This window comes from Lithobates pipiens, unplaced genomic scaffold (assembly GCF_037356315.1).
Source record: "Lithobates pipiens isolate NorthernLeopardFrog02 unplaced genomic scaffold, aLitPip1_a1.2 Scaffold_28, whole genome shotgun sequence".
Lineage (NCBI taxonomy): Eukaryota > Metazoa > Chordata > Amphibia > Anura > Ranidae > Lithobates > Lithobates pipiens.
The window spans coordinates 15,444,897-15,466,544 of NW_027507789.1; the positions used below are offsets into that span (position 1 = coordinate 15,444,897).

Below are 21,648 nucleotides of genomic sequence, written 5' to 3' on the forward strand. Positions count from 1 at the left end.
ATTGGTTTCCCCCGAGCTCCTTTCCTTTAATTGGGCTCCCCCAGAACCCCTCTCCTTTAATTGGGCTCCCCCAGAGCCCCTCTCCTTTAATCGGGCTCCCCAAAACCTCTCTCCTTTAATTGGGGTCCCCAGAGTCTCCCCTTACATCAACAGAGTTCCCCCCCCTTTTGTCATCAGTGTCCCCAGAGTCATTCATTCTTTACATCAGGGTCCCCCTGAGCCCCTCTTTTAATCAGGGCTCCCCCCGAGCCCCTCTCCTTTAATCAGGGCTCCCCCCCGAGCCCCTCTCCTTTAATCAGGGCTCCCCCCGAGCCCCTCTCCTTTAATCAGGGCTCCCCCCGAGCCCCTCTCCTTTAATCGGGCTCCCCCCGAGCCCCTCTCCTTTAATCGGGCTCCCCCCGAGCCCCTCTCCTTTAATCGGGCTCCCCCCGAGCCCCTCTCCTTTAATCAGGGTCCCCAGAGTCTCCCCTTACATCAGGGTCCCCAGAGTTCCCCCCACTTTTTTCCTCAGGGTCCCCTGAGTTATTCATTCTTTACATCAAGGTCCCCCAGAGCCCCTCTCTTTTAATCAAGTTCCCCGAGAGCCCCTCTCCTTTAATCAGGGCTCCCCCAGAGCCCCTCTCTTTTAGTCAGGGTCCTCAGAGTTCCCCCCCCCCGCTTTTGTCATCAGTGTCCCCAGAGTTATTCATTCTTTACATAAGGGCCCCCCAGAGCCCCTCTCCTTTAATCAGGGTCCCCCAGAGCCCCTCTCCTTTAATCAGGGTCCCCCAGAGCCCCTCTCCTTTAATCAGGGTCCCCCAGAGCCCCTCTCTTTTAATCAGGGTCCCCAGAGACTCCCCTTAAATCAGGGGCTCCAGAGTCTCCCCTCCTTAAATCAGGGACTCTAGAATCCCCCCTTACACCAGAGTCCCCCTATCATTAGGGTCCCCAAAGTCACCCCCCCCCCCCTTACATCAGGGTCCTTGAAACCTCCTTACATCATGGTACCCAGAGCCTATTCTCTTTCAATAGGGTCCCCAAAGTTAGAAGGGAAGAGTAGAGTGGGGTAAGGAGAGCAGAGAGGTGGAAGAGAATAGTTGGGGGGGTAGTGGAACGGGAGGAGGGCGTATTGTGAAGACCCCATTGCTTACATCAGGATCTGTTCCTTTTCATTGGAGCACAGGACAGGTGGAAGGCTGGGCACCCAGAAACAACTGGTTGGTTGAGGCCCGGGCCCCTCGGGATGCCCAGGCCCCTTACATGTGTATGGGCTGTCCCCCCCCCCCTGATGGCGGCCCTGCAGCCATGGGACAGCTTTATTATTATTATATGCAGCACTGGGTCCAGTCATGGGACAGCTTTATTATTGTTATCTGCAGCGTTAGGTCCGGCCATAGGACAGCTTTATTATTATTATCTGCAGCATTGGGTCCGGTCATGGGACAGCTTTATTATTGTTATCTGCAGCATTGGGTTCGGTCATGGGACAGCTTTATTATTATTGTTATCTGCAGCGTTAGGTCCGGTCATGGGACAGCTTTATTATTATTATTATATGCAGCATTGGGTCCGGTCATGGGACAGCTTTATTATTATTATATGCAGCATTGGGTCCGGTCATGGGACAGCTTTATTATTATTATCTGCAGCGTTAGGTCCGGTCATGGGACAGCTTTATTATTATTATTATATGCAGCATTGGGTCCGGTCATGGGACAGCTTTATTATTATTATATGCAGCATTGGGTCCGGTCATGGGACAGCTTTATTATTGTTATCTGCAGCATTGGGTGCGGTCATGGGACAGCTTTATTATTATTATCTGCAGCATTGGGTCCGGTCATGGGACAGCTTTATTATTATCTGCAGCATTGGGTCCGGTCATGGGACAGCTTTATTATTATTGTTATCTGCAGCGTTGGATCCAGCCACAAAACCCACAAATTGTGCGTTTTTTTTTTTTAACACCTTTACATGCATCTACAGTGCATGGATTTTATTATTGGTTTAATATTTTTATGGAAAAAATTATTCCGCGCTAGGGAAAAAAACAAACTCAAATGTACTAAATGTGAAACAGGCTGCAGCAATAGATGTGATACAACACAAAACAAGTATACAGAAACAAAAAACTGCGCCAACCCTACAATAAAGAATGTCAAAAAGTAATAACAAAATAAATAGGCATTAACCTTAAATACTTATGACAATGGAAAAACAGCTTAAGTGCATAAAGAACACAGCAATGTGTAAAGTAAAAAACATAAATAAAAGTCCATTCAAAAGAAGTTCCTATGTGGATCCAAATAAGCGTTTGTGACACCGCGGTGATTAGAAACGATCCAAAAGCTCAAAAAAGTGCCCGTCACCTTACAATGAATGTGCTTACCAGAGAATAAGCAATTTGGGCATGTGTGTATAATCGATGAGTCCCATCAAAAGATATCCTCCTTTTTGGTGAGTCAAATCTCCATCTCCCAATAATGCCCTCCAGGTATTAATATGCTTCGTGGAGCTCAGTAATTCCCGAAAAAGAAAGGGGCTAACATGGCATGATATCGTTTGAACAATTTATTAAAGAAAAAGGTAGCACACTTACATGTGGATGAGTAAAATACAGCTTTGTATAAACAGTAAAAAAACCGGCCGGTAAAACAAGAGCCCGTCCTCCTCTCGAACAGCGTGGTGGCGTCACTGCGTGCCCTCCCAGACGCGTTTCGTCATACCTGACGTTGTCAATGGGGAACGGGCAGCGCAGTGACGCTCCACCTTATAAAGATACTACAGCGTACCAAGCCTCATTCTGAGATGCAGGGCTGGGTACTGGCACGCCATATTGAATAATGGCAAATAGCCCTAACGATGCGATCTGTCCCCTGCTGGTGATCTAAAAGGACTACGATATACTGTAGATCGCTGACTTGATGAACATCATGCAGATGCAGCAGATATTCAAAAAATATGTAAAATAAAAATCAAGTGAATAAAAAAGGCTTGCGCATTTTGAAAATGACATTAAATGCTGGCTCGTGAGTGTTAGTGCGCCGCCGGGTGCAAAGTAAATATTGCGCCGGCACCGCACAACATCCCAATATATAAAAACAGAAGAAATCTTAAAAATAAAGGGGAATTGGCCAAATAGTGGGATAAGTAACATTAAATCATGTAAGGGGATCGGTGCAAAAAAAAAAAAACATATTAAACCGCATTCGACATATCTAACATGTCTATCCCCTATACATCAATGGTCACTACATATATATAAATAGCCAAAAAAACACATTGATCAGAGGGTCTGTAGGCTATATAATGACCGACGAGGGTTTTATCAATACGAACGAAAAACCACAAATCCGAAATGAAAGGGATATAATCAAATATGATAAAAAATAAAAAATAAAAAATAAAAAAATAAAAAAATAAAAAATAAGGAATAAAGATAAAAATCAAAAAATTAAAATATGTAATGCATAAAATCTGTACAAAAACAAATATAATGAAAATATCCCATATCTAGATATCATAGCCCAGTCCAACATCTCAGAACTGGCAAAGCCGCAAAAGCTATCATGGTACATATAAAGAATAAATTTGACATACATAATACATAAAAAATATATATGTGTCTTACATAAGGTTCTCAACCATAATATTGGGAATGGAAAAGAAAATAAATCAGGAATTGTCAATGAAGGCATTGACATCGGTGTCAATATTAAGTCCAAAGGGGATATAAGTTTTGAGACGATGGACCCAAGACATCTCGAGTTTTGAAATTTCCCTCACTAAAGAGCTGCCCCGCCAATGAGGCTTATATTTGTCAATCCCTAAAAAAAGGGTCTTGGAAGGGTCTTTGTTGTGAAATCTCAAGTAGTGCTTAGACACAGAATGATTTGGGAAACCAATAATAATGTTAGTTATGTGTTCATTAAGTCTGACCTGTAGGGGGCGTTTTGTGCGTCCCACATATTGCAGCCCACAAGGGCATTGCAACATGTAGACCACTCCCGTGGTGACACATGTAATACATGGTTTGATGATATGATCTAATCCAGTGGCCATACTCCGAAAAGTGGTGGTCCGTCTCTGATTGCAGGAGTTCAGAGAACAGACCCTACACTTTCCGCATTTGTAAAATCCAGTGAGTTGGTCAAAAAAAACCCTACTCCTAACGGGAGGGTCAACAACATTGGGTGCTATACGATTACGTAATGACGGAGCACCTCTAAATACCACTTGAGGTTTCTCACTTATCACATTTTTTAAAGTGGCATCACTACTAACAATGTGCCAATGTTTATTTATAAGTTTTTTTATACTCTTCTGTTGAAGAGAATAAGTAGTTATAAAAGGGACTTTTCCATGAAAATCATTTATACGTGGACCCCTTTCAACTAACAGGTCATCACGATTAATGTTGGTCACTTCATTAAGGGTTTTAATCAAAAAATCTTGTTGGTATCCCTTTTCCAAAAATCTGGAAGTAAGTATTTCGGCCTGTACATGAAATTCCTCTATTCTGGAGCAATTTCGTCTGAGTCTAATATATTGACTTTTGGGGACTGCTCTAAGCCAGGGGATGTGGTGACAGCTGTCGATAGGAATGAATGAATTCCTATCTGTGTCTTTAAAGAATGTCGAAGTGACAAAACGATCCTCTACCACTGAAATATTCAAGTCCAGAAAATTAATTTTTACCTGACTCAACTCGTAACTGAGACTTATGCCCCTTTCGTTGTTATTCAAGGACTCTAAAAAGTTCCTCAACTCACTCTCCTGGCCATTCCAAAGGAGGAGGATGTCATCTATATACCTAGCCCACAATCCAATCTGAGGTATATTGTGGGCATAGATGACATCCTCCTCCCACTTGGCCATGAAGAGATTGGCCAAGCTAGGGGCATATTTAGCCCCCATAGCTACGCCCATAGTTTGTCTATAGAACTGGCTCCCAAACCAAAAATAGTTATGGGAAGCAGCGAACTCCAGGAGAGACATAAGGAAAGCTACCTGCTGGGTAGAGAGCCTAGGGTCTCTATCTAAATAGGAATGGACTGCAGCAAAGCCTAAGTTATGCGGAATACTCGTATACAGGGAGGCCACATCTGCCGTGACCATCCATGTATCAGGACCAGCAGACAGGTTTTCTAAAAGGTTGATGACATGTCTCGTATCTTTAACATAAGAGGGAGTCATTTGGACCAAAGGCTGCAGATATGAATCGATATATCTGCCCACCCGGGAAGTGATGGAATCAATACCACTAATGATAGGTCTTCCCGGGGGGCAGACAGGATTCTTATGTATTTTAGGTAAGTAGTACAGGATCGGTGTACGTGGAGCTCTAGGGATCAGGAAATGGCTCTCTTTGTGGTTCAAAAAACCAGCTACCTGCCCTACCTTAACCAATTTTTGCAATTCCTTAATGTAGGTAAGTTTTGGATCAGAGGGTAGTTTAATATAAGTATTGGTATCACCCAAAATTCTATAAATTTCTGCCTCATAATCCACCCGATCCAGCACCACAATAGCACCACCCTTGTCAGCAGGCCTAATGACAAGATCTTTACTCTCACAAAGTGAGTCCAAACCTTCCTGCAATACTTTTTTCATTTTGCATCTCTTCACTTCTAGTGCATCCAGGTCTCTTAAGACAACATCTCTAAAGACACGTAATGCAGCAGGGAGAGTGCCAGGAGGGTTAAAAAGTGAGGCATTAGCCAAGCCTGAATGAACAACCTGTGGAACTACATTATTTGATGTATTAAGATTATGTGTGTTGGATGATCCCATCATATATCTTTTAATATTTATCTTCCTCACAAACTTATGTACATCCATATAAGTTTGGAATTTATTTAGTCTAGCTGGGGGTACAAACTTCAAACCTTTGTCAAGAATTAGTTGTTCAGACTCTGACAAAGTTTTGGAGCTCAAATTAAAGATGCCCTTACCAATTACATTCTTGGCCTTTTTAATTGTTCGGGCTCTCCTCCCCCCTCTGGTTCCTCTCCTCTTTCTCCCAGTCTTTTTATGCCTTGTGTGGGTTTGTGAAAACCCCAACTAGTAGGTGCATTAAGGCCCAAAGAGCCCCCAGCAGGCTGTTCCTTGGTAGGGACCTGATGGAATTTGGTTCTTAAAGGTTCCTGGACTGGGACAAAAGGGGCTTGCGAGTTACCTTCAGTCACAGGGGTGTTAAGATCGCTTAGTGGGAAGAAGGAGTTTCCAGTGGGAATGCCATAATTCCACTCCGAAAATCCTCCCATATCATAATAAGGGGAGGGGTTATGATCCCAATAGTTACCCCCTTGGGAATTCCACCCATCATAATAATTATTGGGGGGACTTCTTCCTCTTGTATTGGAATGTTGTACCCAACCTCTCCCACGGGGTGGGTAGTTCATGTTGTGGGGGAGAGTGTATTCTCCATTCACATTCCCATGCCCATTATATGGTCTCGACGTGCCAAAAGGTCTAAATTGGCCCCGAGGGGGAAATGCACCCCTATTGTTACCATGCCCTCTCCGGGGGGAAGGGTGTGCATAGTTAGTGTTGTTGGACTGGACTTTGTTCATGGATTGAGGACGCTTTTGATTAAACGATTGTGGAGGTGGCCCAGGTTGTGAGACTGTCTCTACTACAGGGCCCACTGTTTGTGTGGAACTCACCTCCATACATTCCTGTGTAGGACCCACTTCCAACAGTTTTTTTTGCCACTCAAAGACAATATTGTTATTATAATCAGCTAGATCCCTATTATATTTTTTCTTCTTTTTGGCCCTTTGATCTCTATCCTCTTTTTCAAGGATTTTTAATAGGTTCTGCGATTTTTCTTGATGATCTATACTTCCTTTGACTGGAAATAGCTTAGTTTGAATTTCTTTTATCTCATCATCTAATTTTGATAATTTAGAAGTTTTCCTCCCCACCAAAAATTTTAAAAAAGAGACACCTGCTTCTCCTAGGGACCATTGCATGTCTGATGTAAGTTTCCAGATAAGCAATGTCCCATTTAGTGTGGTTTTCGGAGATCATGAGATTTTTTAGTCTCATGAAACTTCCTCCCTTGTGGGCTGCAATATGTGGGACGCACAAAACGCCCCCTACAGGTCAGACTTAATGAACACATAACTAACATTATTATTGGTTTCCCAAATCATTCTGTGTCTAAGCACTACTTGAGATTTCACAACAAAGACCCTTCCAAGACCCTTTTTTTAGGGATTGACAAATATAAGCCTCATTGGCGGGGCAGCTCTTTAGTGAGGGAAATTTCAAAACTCGAGATGTCTTGGGTCCATCGTCTCAAAACTTATATCCCCTTTGGACTTAATATTGACACCGATGTCAATGCCTTCATTGACAATTCCTGATTTATTTTCTTTTCCATTCCCAATATTATGGTTGAGAACCTTATGTAAGACACATATATATTTTTTATGTATTATGTATGTCAAATTTATTCTTTATATGTACCATGATAGCTTTTGCGGCTTTGCCAGTTCTGAGATGTTGGACTGGGCTATGATATCTAGATATGGGATATTTTCATTATATTTGTTTTTGTACAGATTTTATGCATTACATATTTTAATTTTTTGATTTTTATCTTTATTCCTTATTTTATTTTTTTTTATTTTTTATTTTTTTTTTTTTTTTTTTTATCATATTTGATTATATCCCTTTCATTTCGGATTTGTGGTTTTTCGTTCGTATTGATAAAACCCTCGTCGGTCATTATATAGCCTACAGACCCTCTGATCAATGTGTTTTTTTGGCTATTTATATATATGTAGTGACCATTGATGTATAGGGGATAGACATGTTAGATATGTCGAATGCGGTTTAATATGTTTTTTTTTTTTTTTTGCACCGATCCCCTTACATGATTTAATGTTACTTATCCCACTATTTGGCCAATTCCCCTTTATTTTTAAGATTTCTTCTGTTTTTATATATTGGGATGTTGTGCGGTGCCGGCGCAATATTTACTTTGCACCCGGCGGCGCACTAACACTCACGAGCCAGCATTTAATGTCATTTTCAAAATGCGCAAGCCTTTTTTATTCACTTGATTTTTATTTTACATATTTTTTGAATATCTGCTGCATCTGCATGATGTTCATCAAGTCAGCGATCTACAGTATATCGTAGTCCTTTTAGATCACCAGCAGGGGACAGATCGCATCGTTAGGGCTATTTGCCATTATTCAATATGGCGTGCCAGTACCCAGCCCTGCATCTCAGAATGAGGCTTGGTACGCTGTAGTATCTTTATAAGGTGGAGCGTCACTGCGCTGCCCGTTCCCCATTGACAACGTCAGGTATGACGAAACGCGTCTGGGAGGGCACGCAGTGACGCCACCACGCTGTTCGAGAGGAGGACGGGCTCTTGTTTTACCGGCCGGTTTTTTTACTGTTTATACAAAGCTGTATTTTACTCATCCACATGTAAGTGTGCTACCTTTTTCTTTAATAAATTGTTCAAACGATATCATGCCATGTTAGCCCCTTTCTTTTTCGGGAATTACTGAGCTCCACGAAGCATATTAATACCTGGAGGGCATTATTGGGAGATGGAGATTTGACTCACCAAAAAGGAGGATATCTTTTGATGGGACTCATCGATTATACACACATGCCCAAATTGCTTATTCTCTGGTAAGCACATTCATTGTAAGGTGACGGGCACTTTTTTGAGCTTTTGGATCGTTTCTAATCACCGCGGTGTCACAAACGCTTATTTGGATCCACATAGGAACTTCTTTTGAATGGACTTTTATTTATGTTTTTTACTTTACACATTGCTGTGTTCTTTATGCACTTAAGCTGTTTTTCCATTGTCATAAGTATTTAAGGTTAATGCCTATTTATTTTGTTATTACTTTTTGACATTCTTTATTGTAGGGTTGGCGCAGTTTTTTGTTTCTGTATACTTGTTTGGTGTTGTATCACATCTATTGCTGCAGCCTGTTTCACATTTAGTACATTTGAGTTTGTTTTTTTCCCTAGCGCGGAATAATTTTTTCCATTTGCACTGTTCTGATATTTTTTACTGCTGCTGGGTTAACAATACCCTTCACTGGGTTCTTCTATATAGCCTTCATGGATATTTTTGACTTTCGAGCCACTAAGGTGGTGAACATCGATGGAGTATTTGAACTCTATAGAGACGATGAAGATGATTTGGGAGGAAGTTTCATGAGACTAAAAAATCTCATGATCTCCGAAAACCACACTAAATGGGACATTGCTTATCTGGAAACTTACATCAGACATGCAATGGTCCCTAGGAGCTTGAGGTGGGAGGTAGCACCTCAAAAAGGTGATGCACATCTGGAGGAATGGTACAAATATTTTAATGAAGCAGGTGTCTCTTTTTTAAAATTTTTGGTGGGGAGGAAAACTTCTAAATTATCAAAATTAGATGATGAGATAAAAGAAATTCAAACTAAGCTATTTCCAGTCAAAGGAAGTATAGATTATCAAGAAAAATCGCAGAACCTATTAAAAATCCTTGAAAAAGAGGATAGAGATCAAAGGGCCAAAAAGAAGAAAAAATATAATAGGGATCTAGCTGATTATAATAACAATATTGTCTTTGAGTGGCAAAAAAAACTGTTGGAAGTGGGTCCTACACAGGAATGTATGGAGGTGAGTTCCACACAAACAGTGGGCCCTGTAGTAGAGACAGTCTCACAACCTGGGCCACCTCCACAATCGTTTAATCAAAAGCGTCCTCAATCCATGAACAAAGTCCAGTCCAACAACACTAACTATGCACACCCTTCCCCCCGGAGAGGGCGTGGTAACAATAGGGGTGCATTTCCCCCTCGGGGCCAATTTAGACCTTTTGGCACGTCGAGACCATATAATGGGCATGGGAATGTGAATGGAGAATACACTCTCCCCCACAACATGAACTACCCACCCCGTGGGAGAGGTTGGGTACAACATTCCAATACAAGAGGAAGAGGTCCCCCCAATAATTATTATGATGGGTGGAATTCCCAAGGGGGTAACTATTGGGATCATAACCCCTCCCCTTATTATGATATGGGAGGATTTTCGGAGTGGAATTATGGCATTCCCACTGGAAACTCCTTCTTCCCACTAAGCGATCTTAACACCCCTGTGACTGAAGGTAACTCGCAAGCCCCTTTTGTCCCAGTCCAGGAACCTTTAAGAACCAAATTCCATCAGGTCCCTACCAAGGAACAGCCTGCTGGGGGCTCTTTGGGCCTTAATGCACCTACTAGTTGGGGTTTTCACAAACCCACACAAGGCATAAAAAGACTGGGAGAAAGAGGAGAGGAACCAGAGGGGGGAGGAGAGCCCGAACAATTAAAAAGGCCAAGAATGTAATTGGTAAGGGCATCTTTAATTTGAGCTCCAAAACTTTGTCAGAGTCTGAACAACTAATTCTTGACAAAGGTTTGAAGTTTGTACCCCCAGCTAGACTAAATAAATTCCAAACTTATATGGATGTACATAAGTTTGTGAGGAAGATAAATATTAAAAGATATATGATGGGATCATCCAACACACATAATCTTAATACATCAAATAATGTAGTTCCACAGGTTGTTCATTCAGGCTTGGCTAATGCCTCACTTTTTAACCCTCCTGGCACTCTCCCTGCTGCATTACGTGTCTTTAGAGATGTTGTCTTAAGAGACCTGGATGCACTAGAAGTGAAGAGATGCAAAATGAAAAAAGTATTGCAGGAAGGTTTGGACTCACTTTGTGAGAGTAAAGATCTTGTCATTAGGCCTGCTGACAAGGGTGGTGCTATTGTGGTGCTGGATCAGGTGGATTATGAGGCAGAAATTTATAGAATTTTGGGTGATACCAATACTTATATTAAACTACCCTCTGATCCAAAACTTACCTACATTAAGGAATTGCAAAAATTGGTTAAGGTAGGGCAGGTAGCTGGTTTTTTGAACCACAAAGAGAGCCATTTCCTGATCCCTAGAGCTCCACGTACACCGATCCTGTACTACTTACCTAAAATACATAAGAATCCTGTCTGCCCCCCGGGAAGACCTATCATTAGTGGTATTGATTCCATCACTTCCCGGGTGGGCAGATATATCGATTCATATCTGCAGCCTTTGGTCCAAATGACTCCCTCTTATGTTAAAGATACGAGACATGTCATCAACCTTTTAGAAAACCTGTCTGCTGGTCCTGATACATGGATGGTCACGGCAGATGTGGCCTCCCTGTATACGAGTATTCCGCATAACTTAGGCTTTGCTGCAGTCCATTCCTATTTAGATAGAGACCCTAGGCTCTCTACCCAGCAGGTAGCTTTCCTTATGTCTCTCCTGGAGTTCGCTGCTTCCCATAACTATTTTTGGTTTGGGAGCCAGTTCTATAGACAAACTATGGGCGTAGCTATGGGGGCTAAATATGCCCCTAGCTTGGCCAATCTCTTCATGGCCAAGTGGGAGGAGGATGTCATCTATGCCCACAATATACCTCAGATTGGATTGTGGGCTAGGTATATAGATGACATCCTCCTCCTTTGGAATGGCCAGGAGAGTGAGTTGAGGAACTTTTTAGAGTCCTTGAATAACAACGAAAGGGGCATAAGTCTCAGTTACGAGTTGAGTCAGGTAAAAATTAATTTTCTGGACTTGAATATTTCAGTGGTAGAGGATCGTTTTGTCACTTCGACATTCTTTAAAGACACAGATAGGAATTCATTCATTCCTATCGACAGCTGTCACCACATCCCCTGGCTTAGAGCAGTCCCCAAAAGTCAATATATTAGACTCAGACGAAATTGCTCCAGAATAGAGGAATTTCATGTACAGGCCGAAATACTTACTTCCAGATTTTTGGAAAAGGGATACCAACAAGATTTTTTGATTAAAACCCTTAATGAAGTGACCAACATTAATCGTGATGACCTGTTAGTTGAAAGGGGTCCACGTATAAATGATTTTCATGGAAAAGTCCCTTTTATAACTACTTATTCTCTTCAACAGAAGAGTATAAAAAAACTTATAAATAAACATTGGCACATTGTTAGTAGTGATGCCACTTTAAAAAATGTGATAAGTGAGAAACCTCAAGTGGTATTTAGAGGTGCTCCGTCATTACGTAATCGTATAGCACCCAATGTTGTTGACCCTCCCGTTAGGAGTAGGGTTTTTTTTGACCAACTCACTGGATTTTACAAATGCGGAAAGTGTAGGGTCTGTTCTCTGAACTCCTGCAATCAGAGACGGACCACCACTTTTCGGAGTATGGCCACTGGATTAGATCATATCATCAAACCATGTATTACATGTGTCACCACGGGAGTGGTCTACATGTTGCAATGCCCTTGTGGGCTGCAATATGTGGGACGCACAAAACGCCCCCTACAGGTCAGACTTAATGAACACATAACTAACATTATTATTGGTTTCCCAAATCATTCTGTGTCTAAGCACTACTTGAGATTTCACAACAAAGACCCTTCCAAGACCCTTTTTTTAGGGATTGACAAATATAAGCCTCATTGGCGGGGCAGCTCTTTAGTGAGGGAAATTTCAAAACTCGAGATGTCTTGGGTCCATCGTCTCAAAACTTATATCCCCTTTGGACTTAATATTGACACCGATGTCAATGCCTTCATTGACAATTCCTGATTTATTTTCTTTTCCATTCCCAATATTATGGTTGAGAACCTTATGTAAGACACATATATATTTTTTATGTATTATGTATGTCAAATTTATTCTTTATATGTACCATGATAGCTTTTGCGGCTTTGCCAGTTCTGAGATGTTGGACTGGGCTATGATATCTAGATATGGGATATTTTCATTATATTTGTTTTTGTACAGATTTTATGCATTACATATTTTAATTTTTTGATTTTTATCTTTATTCCTTATTTTTTTTTTTTTTTTTTTTTTTTTTATCATATTTGATTATATCCCTTTCATTTCGGATTTGTGGTTTTTCGTTCGTATTGATAAAACCCTCGTCGGTCATTATATAGCCTACAGACCCTCTGATCAATGTGTTTTTTTGGCTATTTATATATATGTAGTGACCATTGATGTATAGGGGATAGACATGTTAGATATGTCGAATGCGGTTTAATATGTTTTTTTTTTTTTGCACCGATCCCCTTACATGATTTAATGTTACTTATCCCACTATTTGGCCAATTCCCCTTTATTTTTAAGATTTCTTCTGTTTTTATATATTGGGATGTTGTGCGGTGCCGGCGCAATATTTACTTTGCACCCGGCGGCGCACTAACACTCACGAGCCAGCATTTAATGTCATTTTCAAAATGCGCAAGCCTTTTTTATTCACTTGATTTTTATTTTACATATTTTTTGAATATCTGCTGCATCTGCATGATGTTCATCAAGTCAGCGATCTACAGTATATCGTAGTCCTTTTAGATCACCAGCAGGGGACAGATCGCATCGTTAGGGCTATTTGCCATTATTCAATATGGCGTGCCAGTACCCAGCCCTGCATCTCAGAATGAGGCTTGGTACGCTGTAGTATCTTTATAAGGTGGAGCGTCACTGCGCTGCCCGTTCCCCATTGACAACGTCAGGTATGACGAAACGCGTCTGGGAGGGCACGCAGTGACGCCACCACGCTGTTCGAGAGGAGGACGGGCTCTTGTTTTACCGGCCGGTTTTTTTACTGTTTATACAAAGCTGTATTTTACTCATCCACATGTAAGTGTGCTACCTTTTTCTTTAATAAATTGTTCAAACGATATCATGCCATGTTAGCCCCTTTCTTTTTCGGGAATTACTGAGCTCCACGAAGCATATTAATACCTGGAGGGCATTATTGGGAGATGGAGATTTGACTCACCAAAAAAGGAGGATATCTTTTGATGGGACTCATCGATTATACACACATGCCCAAATTGCTTATTCTCTGGTAAGCACATTCATTGTAAGGTGACGGGCACTTTTTTGAGCTTTTGGATCGTTTCTAATCACCGCGGTGTCACAAACGCTTATTTGGATCCACATAGGAACTTCTTTTGAATGGACTTTTATTATGTTTTTTACTTTACACATTGCTGTGTTCTTTATGCACTTAAGCTGTTTTTTCCATTGTCATAAGTATTTAAGGTTAATGCCTATTTATTTTGTTATTACTTTTTGACATTCTTTATTGTAGGGTTGGCGCAGTTTTTTTGTTTCTGTTTAATATTTTTATTCCATTACATGGGCACAAGCCGGCTACTCCAGTTTCCTCCCACACTCTAAAGACATGCTGGCGTGAGAGGCCCTTGACATTGACGTGACCCATATATGAGGAAGTGGCTTTTCTTCCTTTGCGCTGCACAGAGCCATCAGTGCTCAACCTGTGGCCCTCCAGCTGAACTACAAGTCCCAGCATGCCTCTGCCTGTGGGAGTCATGCTTGTTGCTGTCAGCCTTGCAATGCCTCATGGGATTTGTAGTTCTGCAACAGCTGCAGGGCTGCAGTTTGAGCACTCATGGCACCCCATTTGGACCACTCCTGATCTCATATTATTGATCAAGAGTTGGGGGGACCCCCTCCCAGTCATGTGATCACTGTGATAACCAATGGGATCCCACTCCTGAACAGTTTCTCTTCTCCAAGGAAGAAAAGATGCATTTTATTAATTCTGCTCACTAGACTAGAGGGAACAATTGTATTTAAAAAAAAACATTAAAAAAGTAAAATGGCAAATCTAAGTGAGTTGTAGAAGCAGAATTCTTGGTGTCTAAGAAAGCCCCCCCCACCAAAAGGTTGCCACCTGTCGGGGATTCACCCGGACAGTCCGGGCTTTGTATCATATGTCCAGGTTTTTGGTCGACTGAAACCCAGACATATATTTTAGACTGGGATGTGGCTCCCCAAGTAGCCAACATAGTCACCCACAAATCTGTTGCTGCCCGGGAGCTGTGGGCGGCTGCGGAAGGTTTGGCATCACTGGGGGGGGGGGGCAGGGCGATGATGTCAGCCAGACATGTGCAGTTAGTTTTATTCTGAATTAGAACAGTACCGAATATAAACAAATTTGAAATGAAGAAAAAAACATTTGGATGAAATTCAAATAGTTTTTCCAATTTCCAAAGAGAATAAAATAGAAAAAAATAATCTTTTTTTGTCTATTCTATTCCTTTATTTTTTATTCCTTTATTTACTATTCTATTTTTTATAACCTTTTTGGAAATTGGAAAAAACTATTAAAATTCGAAAACTTTAAAAAACAATTCAAAAATTAATTTATGCAAATAATTAATTGAAACAAAACTAATTTTTTCGTTCTAATGCCAGCAAGAACAATTTGACGACACCCACAGTATTCGCCGCCGGGGGGACCAGAGCGATGATGTCACCTAGACATGTGCAGTTAGTTTCGTTCCCGAATTAGAATAGTACAGTATTTAAACAAATTTGAAATGAAGAAAAAAAAATTTGGACAAAATTTGAATAGTTTCCCAATTCCAAAGAGAATAAAGTAGAATAGAAAAATAAATTCTTTTTTTTTTTTCTATTCTATTCCTTTATTTTCTATTCTATTTTATTCTTTTTTGGAAATTGGTAAAACTATTCAAATCAATTCGAAACAAATTTATGTAAATAACGAATTGAATTGAAACAAAATAATTTTTTTTCGTTCTGCACACGTCTAATGCCAGCAAGAGCAATTTGACGACACCCACAGTTCGCTGCGGCAAACTATGGGCACCGCGTTACTACTCTCTCCTTGGGGCCACTAAAGTGTTTTGGTTTGGCTTAAAGAATAGGAGGCAACGCTAACCCCCCCCCCGACCATTTCCTTTTTTTTTTTTTTCCTCCAATCTTGTATTGTTTTTTATTTTGGAAGTTATACAGTGGGGGGAAATAATTATTTTTACAATTTCTATCATAGGTGTATTTTATGATATAAAATGATATAAAAAAAAAATGATATGAAATCCAGAAAAAAAACACATGATACAAATGTTATAAATTAATTTGCAGTTCAGTGAGTAAAATAAGTATTTGATCCCCAACCTATCAACCATAATTGACTGGCTCCAGTAGGTGCTCATGTGGTACACAGATCAGTCCTGTCAATGTAAGAAGGTTCTCCAACCGACAACTCGTTATGTGTATAAAAGACGCCTGTCCACAGAATCTCTTCCTTCCATTCAAACCCTCACCATCATGGGGAAGACCAAAGAGCTGCCAGAGGACATCAGGGACAAGATCATAGACCTGCACAAGGCTGGAATAGGCTACAAGACCATCAGCAAGAAGCTTGGTGAGAAGGAGGCAACTGTTGGAGCGATTATTCGCAAAAGGAAGAGATACAAAATAACCATCAATGGTCCTCAGTCTGGAGCTCCATGCAAGACTTCGCCTCATGGGGTGAGGATGGTCATGAGAAAAGTGAGGGATCAGCCCACAACTACACAGGAGGAGCTTGTGAATGATCTCAAGGCAGTTGGGACCACAGTCCCCAAACAGACCATTGGTAACACAATACGCCGCCATGGATGGAAATCCTGCAGCCCTTGCAAGGTCCCCCTCCTCAAGAAGACACATGGGCGGCACAGTGGTGTAGTGGTCAGCACTCTCACCTAGCAGTAAGAAGGGTCGCTGGTTCAAATCCCAACCAGGACACCACCTGCCTGGAGTTTGCATGTTCTCCCTGTGCCTGTGTGGGTTTCCTCCGGGTACTCCGGTTTCCTCCCACAATCCGAAGACATGCAGGTAGGTTAATTGGCTTCTGTCCAAATATTGGCCCTAGTATATGAATGGGGACCTTGGATTGTGGGCTCCTTGAGGGTAGGGACCAATGTGAGTGTGCAATGTACAGGGACAATTGTAGACACTCAGGTTGAACTGGATGGAGTGGTATCTTTATTCAACCTTACTAACTATGAAACATGTACAGGCCCATCTGAAGTTTGCCAATGAACATCTAAATGATTCGGAGAAGGTGTTGTGGTCAGAGGAGACCAAAATTAATCTCTTTGGCATTAACTCAACTTGCCATGTTTGGAGGAAGGAAAAATGCAGACTGTGACCCTAAGACAGGGGCGGACTGACTATTTGGCTGCTCGGGCACTGCCCGAGGGCCCTGGGCCACTAGGGGGCCCCATCAGGGTTGCCAGCCTCAGTAAAACCAGGAAAGTATGTAAAATCTGTGTTTTTTTACATCTGTCTCTGAAATGTCCCTTACCGACATCCTTTTGGTCTAAATATCCCAAGATTATAGCTGCCCCACCTCTCCAGTACCTTCTCAGCCAATAGAAACATGTCTGTGTATACTGTGTGGCCCCATAATCTCCTATTGCCCGGGGGCCCCATGAGTTGTCAGTCCTCCCCTGCCCTAAGAACACCATCCCTACAGTCAAGTACGGAGGTGGAAACATTATGCTTTGGGCCGTTTACCTGCTAAAGGTACAAGCCAACTATGCCCCATTGAGGGGCCAATGGACGGGGCCACGTGTTGTAAAATCTTGGATGAGAACCTTCTTCCCCTCAGCCAGAACACCAAAGATGGGTGGTGGATGGGTCTTCCAGCATAACAATGACCCAAAACGTACCACCAAGGCAACAAAGAAGTGGCTCAAGAAGAAACACATTAAGGTCAAGGAGTGGCCTAGCCAGTCTCCAGACCTTAATCCTATAGAGGAGCTGAAACTTTGAGTTGCCAAGCGACAGCCAAGAAACCTTAAGGATTTAGAGAAGATCTGTGAAGAGAGAACCAGAATCCCTCCTGAGATGTGTGCAAATCTGGTCACCAACAACAAGAAACGTCTGACCTCTGTGCTTGCCAACAAGGGCTTCTCCACCAACTACTAAGTCATGTTTTGCTTGGGGATCAAATACTTATTTTACTCACTGAATTGCAACTCCATTTATAACATTTGTATCGTGTTTTTTATGGATTTTTGGTTGATATTCTGTCTCGATCATATACATTACACCTATGATAAAAATTATAGACCCTTCATTTCTTTGTAAGTGAGCAAATTTACACAATCTGCAGAGGATCAAATTATTATTTTCCCCCACTGTACATTGCAGGGAATGTAGCAAACTTTGTTGCAGATTCCTACCTTTTGTTGCTCTGAGAAATAGCCGTTCTGGTGAAGAAAGTGACAGTGTCTGCACCCCTGTAGAAATGGGTAACCCTTAGGGGCGTATCTCGCCAAAACTGAAATTCCTATTGCAGGGGATGCAGGGGATGCCTAAATCTTTTACTTCCAATCTCAGGAGCAAATGATGACATTTCTGGGGGTGGTGTGATGGGAATACATTGATTGGGCTGATTGATTAATGAGTTTCGTGTCCCGTTTCCCCAACAGATAAGGCGCAACCCACAGAGAAGATCTGAAGTTTCTGGAAGGATTTGGGATTTCTCAGGACAGGAGGACGTGTGCTGCAGATCTGGAGGTCATGGAGAACCTTTATACTGTTACTTCTCTGCCGCGGGCCCAGGAAACCCCCGACACGAGCGCCGACCGCCGAGTGTGTGCGCCGGGCGGGACTGCCACCACAGCCTCTCAATGGGACTTTCTTTTTTTTTTTGTGATTTGCACTCGAGAAATCTTTGGACTTGACCTGAAGTGTCTACAGGTTTGAGTGTTTTCCTATGAGTGTTCGTTGGTGTGGGAAGGTCCTATGAGCGTTCGTTGGTGTGGGAGGGTCCTATGAATGTTCGTTGGCGTGGGAGGGTCCTATGTATGGATGTATATAGGCACATCTGTAAAATGTATGCGTGTGGTTTGTGAATGGATTAGTTACTTTGTGTGTATATATATATATATATATATAAAAATATAATATAAATTTATAAAGGCATTACTCTTAGAAAGACAGTTAAAGTGTACCTGTCAACAGAGCTGTATTGTGGCCACAGGGCATTATGAAATTGCTCAGTTTTAATTTTCGGGGCAGTCTGTTACCTCGTTCTCTTCACCCGTCCCCCAGTGTCCTATCTTTAGGAACGAGTGGTAGGTCAAGGGTTGTGTGAGGCCTGAACCCCTCACTCTGCAGCTTACACAATGGGAGGCCAAGGGCTGTATGAGGCCCTGGACCCCTCTGCAACTCACATGTGATGGGAGGCCAAGGGCTGTATGAAGCCCTGGACTCCTAACTTTTGTAGCTCACATGTTAATTGGAGGGTCAGGGGCTGAGAGGTCAAGGGCTGGGCGCGGCCTGGACCCCTCGCTCCTGCAGCTCACATGTGATGGAAGACCAAGGGCTGTATGAGTCCCTGGGACCCTCACTTTGCAGCTCATGTGTATTGGGAGGCCAGGGCCTGTGCTCGGCCTGGACCCCTCACTCCTGCAGCTCACATGTGATTGGAGGGTCAGGGGCTGTGAGAGGTCTAGGGCTGTGCTCGGCCTGGACCCCTCACTCCTGCAACTCACTTGTGATTGGAGAGTCAGGGGCTGTGAGAGGTCTAGGGCTGTGCTCGGCCTGGACCCCTCACTCCTGCAGCTCATGTGTGATGGAAGACCAAGGGCTGTAGAAGTCCCTGGGCCCCTCACTTTGCAGCTCATGTGTGTTGTGAGGTCAAAGGCTGTGTTTGGCTTGGACCCCTCACTCCTGCAATCACTTGTGATTGGAGGGTCAGGGGCCATGCTCAGCCTAGACCCCTCACTCCTGCATCTCACATGTGATTGGAGGGTCAGGGGCTGCAAAAGATCTAGGGCTGTGCTCGGCCTGGACCCCTCACTCCCTGCAGCTCACATGTGATGGAAGACCAAGGGCTGTAGGAGTCCCCGAACCCCTCAAACTGCAACTCGCATGTGATGGAAGGCCAAGGGCTGTATGAGTCCCTGGGCCTCCCACTTTGCAGCTCATGTGTGTTGTGAGGTCAAGGGCTGTGCTCGGCTTGGACCCCTCACTCCTGAAATCACTTGTGATTGTAGGGTCAGGGGCCATGCTCAGCCTAGACCCCTCATTTCAGCAGCTCACGTGTTTGGAGGGTCAGGGCTGTGAGAGGTCTAGGGCTGTGCTCGGCCTGGACCCCCCACTCCTGCAACTTACTTGTGATTGGATTGTCAGACGCTGTGTGAGGTCCAGGCCTGTGCTTAGCCTGGGCCTCTTGCTCTGCAGCTCACATGTGATGGGAGGCCAAGGGCTGTGCTAGGTGTGGACCCCTCACTTTGTAGCTGATACAGAGCTGTGTAGTAGTTCCGGTCTGGCACAGCCCCTGATGTTCCATGTGCCTTCAATCCTCCAAGAAAGCGTTGAACTCTTTTCACTGACGGGTGCAGGGGCTCCTGAATGATCTGGCGCTCTCAGCTCATTGACTCAAATTGGCGAGCTGTGCTGTGTGAAGTCCACATTCGGACTGAGATGGACCGGTGGATCGGGGAGATGCTGCTATAGACAGCTGGTCAGTATAAGATGTAGGACTGATCGAAGCTTTTTTTTTTTTTTTTTTTTAAGAAAAGGGCTCTGACCTCACAAAGCCCTCTTCACCCAATAGAAATGAATGAGCTGAGATCCAAAGAATATATGTTGTGTTTTTTTTTTTAACCTACTTTCCTTGCCTTGGGCCCCAAAAAACCTTCCAAGGGCCCACCCCCTTTTTCATATAGGTTAGGAGCAAGTAAAGAAAAGCCCCCCCCCCCTCTCAGTCTAGACTTGCCTAGCTGAGGAGTGGCCATGCATTGGAGCGAAGGTTCATACCTGTGCACATGTGTTTGGCAGTTATAGGCCCTCATGACAGGTACACTTTATAATAGATCTCACTCGGCTCCGCGGGGGCGGGTCTTAACTGATGCACTGGGGAAACCTTTTAATTGTTTTTACACTGAAGACAAAACCTTTCTCGTTGATCGTCTTGGCACAGGTCCGCTTCTGCCAACGCCGGATGCACCTCCACTGTACACTGGATGGGGCCAGCCCAGCCCCCCCCCCCCCCCCGCACTTAAAAAGATTTGAGGTGACTTCATCATGGACAAATTTCCTTTCCGGCTTCTGTGGCGTGGAATGCGCTTGCTTGGGGGGGGCACCCTCCCACTGTATTCCGATTTTTTTGGTTGGACTGGGGACACAATATGCCACTTTTAATGCACTTCGACCCTCTCAGAGGAGACCCCTCGGTGGGGGTCAGCAGACACGTCACATGACCTGTGGACAACAGTCGCCCTCTACAGGGCTGGAGGTGGAAAACGCAGGCCTGGTGCACCGCCAGTCGCCTGAAAGGGGGGCGGATCCTGTCGGAAAAAAGGACGTTGTTATTCTCCATATTACCTGCTGATGTTATATTGCTCGCTGTGTCTATCCATAGAATCTATAGAGGTGGATGAGAAATATTTATATTTTGTAACAGATGATAAATGAACTCTTTACAAAGCCGATGCTGGTGGTGGGTCACTGCAGCGTGTATGTACATAACTATATTCTGTATATTCCCAGTGAGCGTTCTAGGGCCGTTGCATAAATGATTTATTTTTTATGATAACCGCCATACGATTGGTGCAAGTTGTTTTGTGTATAAAAGAAAAAACACACGTGGGCTATTGAGGTCATGGGGGGGGGGGGGGGGCATTTATACCCTAGCAGGGGCTAAAAATTGTCTCTTATAGTTTTCTTTTTTTTTTTTTTTATGTGCGGAGGGGGTTGGGGTTTGAACCTCTGACAAGTTCTTATTGCTGTCCTCACCGTGGGGGGTATTTTCCCTCACTTCCTGTGC

The 21,648-nt window shown here is 43.1% G+C and overlaps 1 protein-coding gene across 4 annotated transcripts in view; it reads left to right on the forward strand.

Annotated features, from left to right (window-relative positions):
* Positions 1-21,421, forward strand: part of AATK (apoptosis associated tyrosine kinase) — a 79,257-nt gene extending 57,836 nt beyond the window's left edge. For 3 of the 4 annotated variants that reach the window (XM_077458731.1, XM_077458730.1, XM_077458732.1), the window contains one exon: positions 18,302-21,421. In XM_077458731.1, coding sequence (XP_077314857.1) covers positions 18,302-18,330 — 29 coding nt within the window. In that variant the 3' untranslated portion in view covers positions 18,331-21,421. The remainder of the gene's footprint in view (positions 1-18,301) is intronic. The other variant, XR_013263460.1, reaches the window with a different exon arrangement.
* The last annotated feature ends 227 nt before the right edge of the window (positions 21,422-21,648 follow it).